The sequence below is a fragment of the Bos javanicus genome, chromosome 18, assembly GCF_032452875.1.
Source record: "Bos javanicus breed banteng chromosome 18, ARS-OSU_banteng_1.0, whole genome shotgun sequence".
Lineage (NCBI taxonomy): Eukaryota > Metazoa > Chordata > Mammalia > Artiodactyla > Bovidae > Bos > Bos javanicus.
In genome coordinates, this window is record NC_083885.1 from 56400291 (window position 1) to 56415483 (window position 15193).

The window sequence follows — 15193 nt, forward strand, 5'->3', positions numbered from 1 at the left end:
TTCACTTCCTACTGTGGAGCTGGAGGCCTTATGTGGACACAGACATGTCCCCAGGACAGGCGGGGAGATTGTGTCCTTTGGGGATCCTGGGTTTGGGGTCACGCAAACAGTGAGGCAGGATTTGTGAGGTCTTGCCTTCCTCTGCCCTCAGCTCCTTCATGGAGTCGACATTTGCCTGGCAAATGAATGAATGACTGCATCCCTGCCTCTGCAGCCCCTCCCCACCCATTTCCCTTGAGAGCCCCACTGGCCCGAGGCTCACCCAGGGTGGCTGCATCCTGAATTAGAGCTGCCCTGCAACGTCCAAGCAGGAAAGGAGAAGTCAGAAGAGATATTTACCAGACTTCGGCAGCTCCGAGCTTCCTCTTTTGCTCATTTGTGGATGGTCACTCTCCCTGTCCTGTTGGAGCTTCCTTCACGGACAGAGAAGCAGGTCCAGAAACTGGACTGCCCTGGGAACTCCTGGCCCCTCGGACATGGAGAGGCTGCTGCTGCTGCCCCTGCTGCCCCTGCTATGGGCGGGTGAGTGGGTCATGGGGAGAGCGGGTCCCGGGCTGGCTCTGGGGCTGCAGCTGAGCCTCTGTGTTCCCCCAGGGTCCCCGGAGAAGGAATCACTATACCAGCTGCAAGTGCAGGGATCGGTGACAGTGCAGGAGGGTCTGTGCGTCTCCGTGCCCTGTAACGTCTCCTACCCCCAGCTTGGCTGGGCCAAGTCCACACACGTTTACGGCGCATGGTTCCGGAAAGAGGATAGACTCCAAGAGGACGTTCTTGTGGCCACAGACAACTCAGCCCAGGGTGGGAAGAAGAAGAGAAATATCCCATTCCACCTCCTTGGGGACCCCAGGGCCAACAACTGCTCCCTGGGCATCGCAGAGGCCCGCAAGAGGGACAGTGGAAACTATTATTTTCAGCTGATAAGAGAAGCTGCAGAACACAGTTACAAGAATAACCAGCTCACTGTGAATGTGGTCGGTATGGAAGGGTCCCCAGGAACCGGGGTCAGAGAGGGTGGGAAGGATGGACCCTGCCCCTCCATCTCTGAGGGCAGTGGGGGACAGTGGCCCACAGTCAGATCAGGGTGGGCACACACAGGGGTGCCCCTCGGGGTCTGGCCTCTCCATCTCTCCTCTCCAGCACGAACATGGACCCCCAATGTCCACATCGAGGAGCCCCTGGAGTCCGGCTCCAGCAGCCACCTCAAATGCTCCCTGCCCGAGGCCTGTGACTGGGCCAAGCCCCCCACCATCTCTTGGACCGGGGCTGCCCTCAGACCCCCGGGACTGGACTCCACGGAGGCCTATAACTCCTCGGAGATCCTGCTCACCCCCCGCCCGCAGGATCACGGGACGAGCCTCACCTGTCGGGTGACCTTCCGCAGGGCTTCTGTGAGCGCGGAGAGGACTGTCACGCTCAATGTGTCCTGTGAGCACCGGGCCAGGCCCTCGGGGTGCCTGTGGGGCTGGGAATGGGCGCTGGTGACCCCAGGCCAGGGGCTTGGGTGGGGGGGGTCCTGTTCTGCTTTGCTTCTGGTTCTGTGCCTCCGGAAGTGTGGGGGACCCTGGGAAGGGGGCTGGGGCAGGGGCAGCTCTGACTCCCTTCCTCACCATGGCGTCTCTGCCTCCAGATCCTCCCCAGAAGCTGACCATCAGCGTCTCCGGAGGAATTGGCACAGGTAGGAAGGGAGGGCCGTGCAGCATGGCAGGGATCACAGAGAAGGGAGAGCCCCACCCCCCGTTCATTCTGGATACACGTAGATGAACCTCAGAAACATCACCTTGAGGGGAAGAAGCCCGATGTTTACACACCACGTCTGGAAGACACAAATCTAGAGAGACAGTCGTGGTCACATAGGGCTGGGTTAATGGAAGGATTGGGGGAAATGGCTGAGGGGTGCAGAGTGTTTCGGAGGGGGTCGTGAAAATGTTCTAAAATTGACTGTGGTGATGGTTATCCGAGTGACTTTCAAGTGGTATGTAAATGGAATTGTATGGTTTGTGAATTATGTCTCTATAAAGCTGCTTAAAGCTACTTGTGGGATCTCTTGGCAACTTGAAAAAAACAAACAGGATAGAGAAACAGAGACAGGGCTTCAGAGTCTGGGCTCAGCTGTCTGTGCCCCTATGTCTCTCTGTGTCTCTCTCTCTCTCCAGAGCTAAAACACCTGGGGAATGGCTCATCTCTTCCTGTTCTGGAAGGAGACTCTCTGCGCCTGGCCTGCGACACCGACAGCAACCCCCCAGCCACACTGAGCTGGTCCCGGGGGAGCCAGACCCTGAGCCCCTCACATCCTTCAAGCCCTGGGGTCCTGTACCTGCCCCGAGTGGAGTCGGGCCACGAAGGCGAACTCACCTGCCGAGCTCAGCACCCTCGGGGCTCCCTGTGGATCTCCGTGCATCTCTCTGTGCAGAGTGAGCTGCGGGGGAAGGGGGGAAGAAAACCCCCCGGGGAGAGGAAACTCGGGTGCAGGGAGGGGACAGACACCACTGACTCTCCTCCCTCCCTGCAGCACCCCCGCAGCTGCTGGGCCCCTCCTGCTCCCAGGAGGACAAGGGTCTGCGCTGTAGCTGCTCCTCGCGAGCCCGGCCGGCCCCCTCCCTGCGCTGGTGGCTGGGCGAGGGGCTGCTGGAGGGGGAGTTCAGCAACACCAGCAACGCCTCCTTCGAGGTCGCCTCCAGCTCCGCCGGGCCCTGGGCCAATGGCTCCCTGAGCCTCCGTGAGGGGCTCAGCTCCGGCCTCAGCCTCAGCTGCGAGGCCCTGAACGTCCACGGGGCCCGGAGCGGGTCTGTCCTGCTGCTGCCAGGTCAGGGGTCTGTTGGAGGGGGAGAAGCTTAGAGGGGACAGGAGTCATCCTAGAGAAGATGATGCTTGGTGTGGAGAAGGGCCTGGGCAGGAGGGTTGAGAGGCAGGGGTGGGGGCAGAGAACTGTTCTTTGGCTGGCTGGGGACTGAGGACAGGAGAGCTCAAACTCTACAGGAGGAGGGGGCACGTGGGTAAATCTTGCTCGTCTGCAGGGAAGCCCAGGCTTGGAGGGGAATTTTTTCTGGGGGCCATCGGGGGAGCTGGCGCCGCTGGCCTGCTCAGTCTCTGCTCCTGCCTCATCTTCTTCAGGTTAGTGTCGTCTCTGGGGGCCGGGCGAGTGCAGGGTGGGGAAGGGGATGGCCTTGGAATCCCTGGAGGGCCCCCTCTGGAGGAATCTGGACGGTATGGCGCTTTGGAGAACCGGGTCATGGGTCAGGGAATCAGAGCAGGATCTGTCCCCCCCACCATGCACCCCAGCCATTGGTGAAGGATGCCCATTGTTGCTATGAAGGTCATGAGACGAGGTGCGTGCCCTACCTCTTGGCCTTGGTCAGCCCTTCTAGCCTGTCTCTCTCTCAAGTTTTCTTATCTTTTGGCTGCCCCACGCAGCAAGTGGGATCTTAGTTCCCCAACCAGAAATCGAGCCTGCAGTGGAAGAGCCGAGTCTTAACCACTGGCCACTGGCCTGCCAGGGGAAGTTCCAGCCCCTTCTAGCCTCAAGTGGGGATGGGGAGGGGGTTAGGAAGGGGGCAATAGCCACTCTGCAAGCTCTGAGCCAGCTGGGCTGCTCAGAGGTCCTGGCTTCCCCTCTCAGAGTGAAGACCTGCAGGAAGGCAGCCCATGAGAAGGATGAACCTTGCACACTGGGTCCCACCTCCCAGGTGAGTGATGAGCCCTCGGTCCCTCAGGATCCCAGCTGGCTGACTCCCCACCTGGCTGACTGCCATGGCCACAGTCCTCGTGATGACTCAGGTGCTCATCACGACCCACACAGACTTTTCCTCTTAGGTCCCATCAGCATGGGGCTTCCCAGGTGGCTCAGCTGGTAAAGAATCCACCTGCCAATGCAGGACACATGAGTTCTATCCCTGGGTTGGGAAGACCCCCTGCAGGAGAAAATGGCAACCCACTCCAGTATTCTTGCCTGGGAAGTACCATGGACAGAGGAGCCTGGTGGGATATAGTCCATGGAGTTGCAAAGAGTCAGACACTAAAACAACAACCCATCAACACAGCTACTCAGTCCAAGACCTGGGAGCCCCTCCCTTTTGCCCTCTGGCTCCTCTCTCGAGAGCCAAGGACCACTAATCCATCTTACTGATGGCATTTATTTCCAACTGGGCCCTCCTCCTTTCTCTCTGGACCCCAGACCCACGTTGCCCCCACTTCCTACCTCACCTCCCCAAGACAGGATGCCGCAAGGATCTCCCCAAAATAACTACTATGTACTACCAGCAAAATCAATTTCAGGGGTCCCCAAGATACCACCAGGCAAGTTCTGAGACAAACTTATCAGGCAAGACATTTCAAGGGCTTAGAGGTTCCCTCCCAGGTGCCGGAGCAAAAGGTCAAATTTTCTTCAGGCAAGGTTAACTCTTTCCGGCATAAGATCTTTCAAGTATAACACTCATAATGGGGGCTTCCCTGGTGGTCCAGTGGTTAAGGCTCTACGTTCCCAACGCAGGGGGCCCGGGTTCCACTTCTGGTCGGGGAACTAGATCCTACGTGCTGCAGCTAAGAGTTGGCATGCTGTAACTAAGACCCAGTGTAGCCAAATAAATAGATAAATATTAACAAAAAACAAGCAAACAAAAAAGCTTATAATGTAGTTTGGGGATTGTGTTTGCCTGACTCTGTAATGATGAGTGGTCCCTGAGGTCAGTCCAGGCCTGAGCAAATCCCTGACCTTCTTATAACATCCATCCCATTCCGGTCCTATTAGATAGTAATATAACTGACTACAGCTTGAGTGTCTGCTTCCCCCACTGCCACTGCGAGATAGGGGGTGGCATCGTCTTTGTTCCTCACTGAATATCCAGCGCCTGGCACCAGGAGAGCAGGTCCTTAAGGCAGTACTGGAGTCAGAAGGACCTAGCATAAATCTTGACCCTACCAAAGATTAAATGTCGGGCTTGGGGACATTCACTTAGCTTCAATTTCTCCACCTGATGTGTGTGTGCTTAGTCGCTCAGTCATGTCCAACTCTTTGAGACCCAATGGACTGCAGCCCACCAGGCTCCTCTGTCCATGGGGATTCTCCAGGCTAGAGTACTGGAGTGAGTTGCCATGCCCTCCTCCAGGGGATCTTCCCAAGCCAGGGATCAAACCCAGGTCTCCCTCACTGCAGGCGGATTCTTTACCGTCTGAGCCACCAGGGAAGCCCAATTTTATTGCCACAGCCCTCATTTATCTCCACCTGATAAATGAGGATAACAGTGTCTCCCAAGTAGATTGTTGTGAGAAATCCAAAAGACTGGCAACTGATTACCAAGTGCCGGGCATTAATACTCTCAAGCATTGAATGAACGAATGAACGGGGGCCCAGCCAATGTTTGGAGTGAATAGATGAAAAGACTGAACGTTCAGTTTCCTGGTTCACTTGTGGACGCTTCTTGCTCTTTTCCATCTCTTTATCCCTTTAAAAATTTTTTCAATTATTTATTTTTATGTGGCTGTGTTGGGTCTCAGTTTCAGCCTGCGGATCTTTGACCTTCCATGGGGCATGTGGGATGTTTTAGTGGTGGCTCGTGGGATCTTAGTTCCCTGACCAGGGACCCTGCACTGAGTGGGCGGAGTCTTGGCCACTGGCCCACCAGGTAAGTCCCCAGACCCTGTTATCCTAATATGACGCCTTTCTTTCCCCTCCACACAGGGTTACCAGGATGAGTGTCCTCCAGGCAGCCCCCTGGACTACCCGCCCCCAGCCGTGGCCGCCCCCCTCTCGGGGGAGGATCAGGAGCTTCATTACGCCTCCCTCAGTTTCCTCAAGCTGAGGCCCCGGGAGCCTCGGGACCAGGCTGCCACCAGCACCACCGAATATGCAGAGGTCAAGATCCTTAAATGACGACCCCGCCTCCCGCAACCTTCTGCAACCTGCGGCTGGGGGACCTGGGGCTTCTCAGGGAAGAGAGACATCCGGGACGATGCCTGAGAGAACAGTTTTCCATGCACACGGGCTACCAGCTAGCGTATGCGAGTCCCGCTGGTGGCGTGATGGGCAGAACTGGGCTCACGTTTCAGACCTGTCACCAAACCATGCATGTGAGTTTGAGCGAGTCACCTTCCCCCTTCTCAGTCTCCCGCTCCATAAAATGGACACCACAAACCTAACTCACAGGGTTGTCGTGGGGCGTCAAGGCAGTAATTAACGCATATAGTGTCCCACGGGGATGAATGTGCAAAGAGCATCTCACCCAAGCTTAAACCTCTTCCCAAGACAACCTGCTGGGATAAAGGTCTGGCATGCTGGGCTAAATGGGGACCACTCTGCAGGGCTATCTAGCTCCAGAGGTGCCTCCCCCTGCCCCCAAGGCTGAGCAGAGGTTGTCATTAGGCAGGATCCCATCCTTAGGCTCCCCGTAGCCCGCCCCTCTCTTCCCTTCCACTGGGACTCACCCCTGGGGCACTTCCTGCGAACAGACTGCAAACTGGTCTTTCTCTGAGCCTGCTTCCTGTAAACCCAACTTGTCTATTTTCTCAGACACAAAAATCATTCACTGATTATCTGAAATAAATGACAAGGGTTCTTTTTAATTCTGTGTCCTTGATATTGTGGTTCTTAAAGAGGTTTTTTTGTAGAATCTGCTTATAAAATTCCTTGCAGTTCCATTCTGTATCCATTTACATTGTAATATAGTTTTTACAAGGGTCACGGCCAACTGCTTTTGTTCTTTTTCCCACTGAGCGTCCATTTAACTTTTTCCATTGTTTCCATTCATGAGGGAACACGCCCAACAGTAGTGTTATGAGCCAATATAGGAATATGTTGTAGCATACAGTTAATAACTTCAGGCTGTAACTGCTCTACAAACTAGAGGTGTTGAAGGTCCTAATTCCATCTTTCGTGGCACATTTTGCCTTGCCATTTTTCAGGATTATATTGCATCTCTTGATCAATGACCTTTAGAAATGGTGTCTGGACTTCCTGGTGGTCCAGTGGTTAAGAATCTGCCTGCCAACGCAGAGGATACAGGTTTGATCACTGCTCCAAGAACTAAGACCATTAATGCTGAGAACAACACCCTCCTCTTTCAGAAGTTGGGATGAACTGTCAACACCTGGGCTCTGGAGACAGATAGAGGCTGCTTGAGAGACAGGGAGGGAGACTGCCCACTGCCCACACTCTTGCCACTCTGCCTGGATGTGGGCTTCTCCTGTTGTTTGAACAGTGCTGGTCCTGCTGGCTGGGCTTGCTCAGAGAGGGGAGGGGAGGACCAGGGTGAGGAGGGTAGCTGGACCTTGGCCAAGTGGTTCAAGGGCAGGAGGGTGGCGGGGTCGGGGGGGCAGGCGTCGACTGTGACCAGTCCTCCTGCCTGATCTGGGATCCCCAAGGGTGGCTGACGTCCCTCTTCCCTTGTGGACTCGCGAACACAGAGGGGCTGCCAGTGGGAGATTTTCTGATGGTTTTCTCTCTCACTGAGGAATACGTCCTTCTGCAAAGGGTTATACACCCTTCCTTTCAGCCAGGAAATGGTCATCAGTCTGCTCATTCTTCTTTCCTCTCCAGAGAAGGGGGAGAATCGAGGCTTCTCTGAGCAGTTTATCCCTGCTTCTGGCTTCTGATTCTTCCCATCCCAAAGCAGGGTGCATAATTTAAAATATCCAAAGCGAAATTCAAGGAGGCATGTTTATCTCCTCCTCCATTTTTTTTCTTTTTCTTTTTAATTGAAGCTCCTCCTCCGCAATCCCTCCCAGCCTAATTATTTGCACATGCTGCCAGCCAGCCTGCCTTTGAAACCTCTCCCCAGGCTCTCTCTGTCTGTCCTGTGGCCTCCTCCCTGGTCTCTCTGTGTCCAGGCTCCCCCTAAAGGTGCCCTCCAGTCTGGAGGACCCTCATTCTCCATCACAACCCGTGCTTTGTCTTCAGAGTGCCGATCACAGCCCCAAGTCGTGTCCTTCTGCTTGACTGTAGACTCCATCAGCTCAAGGGCCTTGGCACGTAGGTCTGGTTCATCGGGATCCTCTGGGCAGCACAATGGGTGTCGTATAGCATGAACTCAAGACATGTCTGCTGAATGTTTGTTGAATAAGAGGAAGGGTGAATGCGTGGAAGAGAAGAAGGGTAAGTGGATGAGAATGAGCGGTAAATGAGTGGATGGATGAAAGGGTGAATAGATGGATGGACAAGCATATGGACGGGTGCATGGAGAGATAGATGGATGGATACATGATGGATGAATAAGTGAAAGAATGGATGAATGAGTGTCTGCTCGAAAATGTGGACAGATATATGGAAGAGTGGAGGGAATTCCCTGGTGGTCCAGTGGTTAAGAATCTGCCTTCCAACACAGGGGACGTGGGTTCAATCCCTGATCAGGGAACTAAGATCCCATATGCTCTGGGGCAACTAAGCCCTCTCACAGCAACTAAGATCCGACACAGCCAAATAAATAGATATTAAAAAAAAAAGAGTGGATGGTTGGATGAAAGGTTGAGGAGATGGATGGATGGGGAAGAAAAATGAGCTACATTTTTCCAAAAGGAACTTCTTTTGCAGACAGCCGACTCTCCAAGTTCCAATGAAACAATTTATTGTCAAAGCGCAGTGGTGCCAATGGCAGTGTCCCCACTGAGGGGACCAGCCCAACCCCCGTCTGTGAATCGGGGGTCTTCTCCGCCCAAAACCCCAGAGGCTGGCGGGAGACAACAGCTGAAGGGAGGGACAGTCGAAAGGAGGGAGTTCACAGTATCTGGGGCCTAACTCCGGGTTCCCTGAGGCTGATCTAGACCGATGATGAGCAGTTTCACCTGAAGAAGTGGCAGGAATGCACATTTGAGGGATCTTTTGAGAAGCTTATCTGTGATTCTACAGCAGGCCTTCAGTCACATAGCTCCTTTTTTTTTTTTTTTTCTATTTCAAACTCCAGGCTGAAAGTTCTAGAAGACAATAGAAATGGCTGTCAGTGTCATTCATTCAAAGGGTACCCTTTAAGACCCTACGCAGCAGCAGCAGTGTGACAGCAGCTTTCCATCAATACTTTCTAGGGATGGGCAACACCACCACAAACAAGAGGACCAAGGAGGCTTTGCTGGAGGAGAGTTGTGGAGACACGACAGGTTAAACACACGCTTCCCCCAAGAGGGGACAAGGGGTATGCAGAAAACAGGAGACGTGATAAGGGAGGTGGTCAGGAGGCACCTCACTGGGGCGATCTGGGGAGGCCTCGGGATCTGATGGGCGGTGATGTGAAGGAGCTGGTCGTGGCAAAAACAAAGGGGACAATGGTCACAGGCCGTGGGGATGGTGCATGCCGAGGTCCTGAGGTGGGACTGATCTCCGCGTGGGCTGGAATCTGAGGGGAGGACGGGCAGTCAGGCCTAGGCAGAGCCAAGAGGATCCCCAAGTTACTCCAAGGTCCCCAGGCTCCTTAAGGAGCATCTCCTCACTAACTTCCTAACCGAGGGCCAACCCTGCTGCTGAGTGAGTGGTCCTCGGAGACTGAGCAGTCCGGACACTACGGTCCTGAAAGGGGCCGTTAGGTTTGCTTTTAAATTTCCACCATATGGGTTGGATGGGGAGGTACTGTAAGACAGGCCAGCATCGACAGGAAGACCGGATGGCCCACTCGGTAAATATGGGTAGGGCATCTGTGAGCCAGGCCAGCGACGTGCGCGGGGAACGCAGAGATGCAGAGACAGACTCGACCTGGTCCTCACGGAGCTCATCGCCAGCAGGTGACTATGACAAGTGCCCATGCTCCAGGGGATCCCGGACAGAGGACAGAGGCAGAGCCCTGGAGAAGGTGGACTAGAAGGAACTTAGCAACTGCCCGGAGCGGGAGAGAGGGGTGTGGGAGGAGCCAGAGGTCTCTCCGACAGCTGTGCGGGTGGGGACAGAGACTGGGTGGGGAGGGGGTGCGGTCAAGCTGGGTGGAGGAGGTCATGCCTTCATTTTTGGAGAGTGTCTGTGGTTAAGGTGGACAGTGTGCTAGGTTCCTGAACAAACAACCTGGTATTTCTGGAGCGCTCTGTGCCCATCCCATCATACGGCATCAGTGGAGACAGCCATGGGAGCCAGGGACAGGGTTGAGACCCCCCCGGTTCTTCCTGCTGGAACCCACCTAGGGTACCACCTGGAGGTCCAAGGGGTCGTAGGCGGACGCCCGCAGGTCCTGCAGCAGGGCTTCCAGCTCGTTCCTCAGTGTGGAGTAGGGCGGCTTCTCCTCGTACTGGAGGGCCATCACCACCTTCAGGTACTCCTGCAGGGTCTCTGCGGCCAAGACACGGGGGAGGCCTGAGGGGAGCAGCCCCCCAACCCAGAGCCCGGGGGGCCGTGCCCAGAGGGTCTCAGCCACGGTGCTCCTTTGCTCAGTGCTTCCTCTGTGCCCAGCACTGCTGCAGCCACTTAGATTTTAGTTTTTTTAAAACGTTAAACATGAGCACCGGGAAAGTGGTACCAAGAGCAATAGCGTGTCTGTCGCCTAGCGTCACTGATAGGGACAGAATAGGACAGTGTAGGGAAACAACAGCCAGTCAAGACGGCAGTGGTCAGGCTCTCTCGCCCGGCTCCCTCTCACTGCCGTCCCACGGTCCGCTTGCTCTGGTCCACATTGTGTAAATAGTGACTCTGCGTGGTTATGGAACAGCTGAGACCGTTTACAGCACTGCGCAGGAGAATCATGCCTACAGAAGCTCCACCTGAAAAGCCCTTGCCGCGCAGTGGGGTGATGTCAACCATTAGAGAAGAATAAAGCCTGTCTGCCTTTCTGCTGCGAACAAAGCGTGTCTGCAGCTCCTCGAATCTTCTTCCAGCTTCCTATCTGGTGCCTGGCTTGCAGCTGGCCTACCCTGGGCTCAACTATGGCAAGACAGACAGTTAGTCAGGACGATGTAGAAGCCCCAGTAGGGGACTATAGATAGAGAGGAAACCTAGGCAGCTTTTGGAGACCACTTTAAGTTGATGCTGCCTCAAGAAAGCTACTGGGGCTTCCCGGTGGTGCAGTGGTAAAAGAATCCGCCTGCCAACGCAGGGGGCACAGGAGATGTGAGTTTGATCCCTGGGTTAGGAAGATCCCCTGGAGGAGGAAATGGCAACCCACTCCAGTACTCTCGCCTGAGAAATCCCATGGACAGAGGAGCCTGGCGGGCTACAGTCCGTGGGGTCGCAGAGTTGGACACAACTGATCAGGCATACACACACACACACAGCCCGCTTAATTCTGGGGCGGAGCCCACTTGCCTGCTGGCTTGCACCTCTCACGAGCATCCTGTATTAATAAATCTACATCGTGCCCATCATTTTGCCTCTTCTGAGCTGAGACAAAAAGAATCTGAGCCTCGGTAAGTCCAGGCATCAGGTGAGTGATTCCAATTAAAAGACAGTGGGGTCAAGGCCTAATCTGAGGGGCACGGATTTATCATCAGCTATCAACTCACGCCAACCTTGTTTCAGCAAAACCCCTACTGCTTCCCCCTCCTGTATTGTTTTAAAGCAAATCCCAGCTGATTATATGATTTTATCTCTAACTACTTGGTGCATATCTCTGAAATGGGGGCCAACAAGCTTTTACTGTGAAGTGCAGGAGAGTAAATATTTTTGGCTCAGAACGCAGGGAGCCTGTGAGGGGAGGACCAAACTCGGCTGTTCTCCCACAAAAGGCCCTAAGAGGGAGGCCGGGAAGCCAGTGCACCAAGACTGCTTTACTGATGGACGCTGCAGCTTGAACCTCACAGGGTTCATGTGTCACGAAATGATGTTCTTTTGATGTTTTTTCAAAAGATACAAATGAAATTATAAACAAAACAGAAACAGATGTATAATTAGAAAGGCATTTTGTCATATGAAACATGTATTTCGAATTATAACCCGTTACTCACATACATATATATGACTATAAATATGTATCACTGAAGCTAGTATCTCATTAAGCATTTCCTTCTGCAAGGCACTCATACTTTTTCTGTCTTTTAAGTTTTGCTTATCTGTTTGTTTATTTTTGGCTGTCTCGGGGCTCCTTTGCTGTGCTCGGGCTCTCTCTAGTTGCGGCGAGTGGGAGCCTGCTCTCTAGCTGTGGCGCCTGGCCGTCTCACTGCAGTGGCTCCTCTCGTTGCAGAGCACAAGGTCTAGGGTGATTTCAGCAGCTAGGGCTCCCAGGCTCTAGAACGCAGGCTCAGTAGTTGTGGCACAGGGGCTTAGTTGCCCCTTGGCATGTGGAATCTTCTCAGCTCAGGGATCGAACCCACGTCTCCTGCACTGGCAGGTGGATTCTTAACTACTGGACCACCAGGGAAGTCCTTTAATTTTTAAAAAAAACCACCTGACCCTCCATCCCTGAGAATTGCTGTTAACATTGGCTTCACATCCTCTGCAATGCTTTCTTCGCAGATTTTCTTCTCTGATGAGACCTTTTAATAATGAAAATGGGATCTGACCATGTGTGGTTTATATATATATATTTGTACGTATTTGGCTGCAAGGGGTCCTACAGTTGTGGCACGTGGGATCTTTGAGCTTCGCTGCGGCATGCAGAATCTTTAGTTTCAGCATGTGGGATCCAGTTCCCTGACCAGGGATCGGACCCGGATCCTCTGCATTGGGAGCCCAGAGTCCTAACCACTGGACCACCAGGGAAGTCCCTGTCTTTTTCACTTTTAAAATCCCCATTAAATGGATTTCATGACTGACTAATGAGTCACAACTGCAGTTTCAGCTGACATTAAGTGTATTTTACCACAATTTTAAAAATATCCGTAAAATTCTATAAGTATTGACACAGAAAATCTCCAAGGAATCTTCTTAGATGAAAAAGTAAGTCAGAGACAAATATAGGCGATATGACTCTTAAAAAAAAACACACATTATGTGTATGTGGTTACGTGTGTCTGTGTGCATTGCTGTTGTTACTGTTCAGACACACTTCTGAATCTGGGCGGGGGGAAGATTTTGTTTCTACGAGGGGCACAGATACACATGTGATTTGGAAAACTCGAGGGAAATAGAGGGGTGTGAGGACAGGCACCCCCCAGATGGGCCCGAGCCCTGGTCCCTCCGAGGCTCCCGCCTGCTCCCTCCCTTGGGACATACCTGAGGGGGTGATCCAGCGACTGCACTGTCCCACGAGGCCCTCCGGGTTGTCAAGAAACCTGACGGGACAGAGGCACGCGTGAAAGGCCTTTCAGGGAAGGACAGTCACCTTCGGAAACAGGAGGTCTGGTAGACCTGCCCTAGTTTTCCTTATTCTCATTAGTTGTGATCTAGAACAGGGGTCCCCAGACTTCGGGACCTAATAATGCCTGATGATCCAAGGTGGGGGTGATGTCGTAATCATAGAAATAAAATGCACAATACATGTGAGGCGCTTGAGTCATCCTGAAACCATCCTCCCGCCCTCCAGCAGTCTGTGAAAGACTGTCTTCCACGAAACCAGTCCCCGGTGCCTGAAAGGTTGGGGACCGCGGCTCGAGAGAGTCACCGTGGACACTGGATGAGTGAATTCTAAACAAGGCGTTTAGGGGAAGCGCAGTGTAAGTACTTGCAGGCTTCCAACTGCAACATTTTTACCAACTTATCAATACATCACCTGGTTTCACCTGTGTGTGTGCCTGTGCGCATGCTCAGTCGCTTCAGTCGAGTCTGACTCTTTGTGACCCCACGCACCATAGCCCACCAGGCTCCTCTGTCAATGGGATTCTCCAGGCAAGAATACTGGAGTGGGTTGCCATGCCCTCCTCCAGGGGATCTTCCTGACCCAGGGATCAAACTCAAGTCTCCTGAGTTCCAGGTGAATTCTTTACCATCTGAGCCGCCAGGGAAGAAAATGTTCATAATGCAACATGCTCCCTTGTGGGCCCCCAGGTCAGCTGACAGGCTGGGCTGGGGGGTCTAGAATGAGTCCCACATCACCACTGACATTTCCCTGAGGAGCGTCTTCATGTTCCCGGCCCTCTCTCTGTGGCTGTGGTTGGGATCTGGGGTTCTGGAAGGAACTGTTACTTATTCTCTCAGGGTCTCCTCGTAAGAGCAGCTCAGTCTCATCGCTAACACAGCAGAGTGCGTCAAGGAGCAGTTCAGACTTCAGCCACACTAAACACGTCACCGATTGGGCTGTGTCCTCCGACTACCTGTGTCATAATCCTGAGACCCATTGTTTTCACCTAGCTTCATTGCAAAAAACACAAAATTACTGGAAAACTAGAAAATAAGTACAAAAAGAAAAGAAGAAAACAGGGCAATGGGCTTGTGTTACGGCAGGTACTGAGGCTGCCTTCAAATGCAGAGGTTGCCTGCAGAAGCCTGGTTGCTGAGGGCTGCTCTCTCTGTCTCTTTCCCCCTTCTGCAGAGATGTTAGGGCGTATTAGCACCCAGGTGGGACCTCCTCACTCACCTTCTAGAGTCACTTCACCTGTCACCATTGCCACGAGACCTGCCCCTTTAATCTAAAAGAGCAGGCTTGCCCACACCCTGATGCCCAGGGCTCTGAGCTGACTGCCCCACCCTCTGACCTCTGACATGCTTTGTGTTTCACTATCTGTTCACAGCCTCTCCCATTAGCACCTGAGTTCCTTGAGGGCAGGGGTGTCTGTCTTAGTTTTCTGTATCCCCAGGCCCTAGAAGAGCCTAGTGCAGGGAAGTGCTCAGTGAGTATCTGGTGAGTGGAGGGTGGCTGCATCCAAACGCCGCCAATCCCCTGAGATGAGCCTCTCACACTTGGGAGGTACCAGCTTCCAGGTGAAAGGGCCTCCTCGGGAGTCAAAGGGCCTGGGAGCGCCTCTCATCAGCTGTTGACCCAGGCCGATCACCTAAGATCTCTGTGCTTCAGATCGGGAGAGCACTGGCCTCAGAGTTGACACAGGGAAGCGGTGGGCACATTGCCTGGGGCAGAAAAGCATACAGCAATGTCAGCCGTGAACAGGTCGTTACGGGCAGGCCAATGTGACAGGTGTCCCTTCCTCGGAAGTGAACAAGCAGGAGACCCGATGCGGTGGGGGGTGAGGGAAGGGCTCCCTGGGGAGTGACGACTAAGCTGAAACATGACGGAGGATGAGATCTGGGGTGGGGTACCACTTATGGTGGGGTACCACACATATGGGTGAGTGTTCGATTGGCAAAAATCAAACACAATGTGTTTTTCAAGGACACAGCTACATCTAAAATTACTTGAGAAGCACTGAGCTTCTTTAGCAATGTAAAAAGTTAAAGAAATAAAGCATTAAGTGAAAGAAGGAGAATGAG

General features: G+C 53.5%; 2 protein-coding genes and 1 non-coding gene across 13 annotated transcripts in view; 1 reads left to right on the forward strand and 2 right to left on the reverse strand.

Moving 5' to 3' along the window:
• Positions 1–267: 267 nt before the first annotated feature.
• SIGLEC11 (sialic acid binding Ig like lectin 11) lies at positions 268–6555 on the forward strand. 2 transcript variants are annotated; one of them, XM_061386127.1, is made up of 9 exons: positions 271–522; positions 595–975; positions 1138–1425; positions 1628–1675; positions 2154–2411; positions 2510–2803; positions 3015–3111; positions 3617–3683; positions 5675–6555. In XM_061386127.1, exons 1-9 carry the CDS (start codon positions 477–479, stop codon positions 5864–5866), a joined length of 1671 nt encoding a protein of 556 aa, XP_061242111.1. In that variant the 5' UTR covers positions 271–476; the 3' UTR covers positions 5867–6555. The 2 variants fall into 2 exon arrangements, with proteins under 2 accessions (XP_061242110.1, XP_061242111.1); XM_061386126.1 differs by having other exon boundaries at positions 268–522; positions 595–1425.
• Positions 6556–8529: 1974 nt separating this feature from the next.
• The window catches only part of VRK3 (VRK serine/threonine kinase 3), a 35966-nt gene continuing 29302 nt past the window's right edge, over positions 8530–15193 (reverse strand). For 9 of the 10 annotated variants that reach the window (XM_061386146.1, XM_061386149.1, XM_061386151.1 and 6 more), the window contains 3 exons: positions 13046–13104; positions 10083–10231; positions 8530–8898 (listed from right to left, as the gene is read on the reverse strand). In XM_061386146.1, coding sequence (XP_061242130.1) covers positions 10083–10231; positions 13046–13104 — 208 coding nt within the window. In that variant the 3' untranslated portion in view covers positions 8530–8898. The other variant, XM_061386147.1, reaches the window with a different exon arrangement.
• Positions 12520–12592, reverse strand: TRNAG-CCC (transfer RNA glycine (anticodon CCC)). The gene has a single exon. It is a non-coding gene; the product is annotated as a tRNA-Gly (tRNA).

Excerpts from the sequence above, each read along its gene's own strand:
- SIGLEC11 (XM_061386126.1), top strand. The coding sequence starts at position 477 with ATGGAGAGGCTGCTGCTGCTGCCCCTGCTGCCCCTGCTATGGGCGG. Across the intron at positions 2,804-3,014 it reads GTCTGTCCTGCTGCTGCCAG|GGAAGCCCAGGCTTGGAGGG; the intron begins GTCAGGGGTCTG and ends GCTCGTCTGCAG. Across the intron at positions 3,684-5,674 it reads CACTGGGTCCCACCTCCCAG|GGTTACCAGGATGAGTGTCC; the intron begins GTGAGTGATGAG and ends CCCTCCACACAG.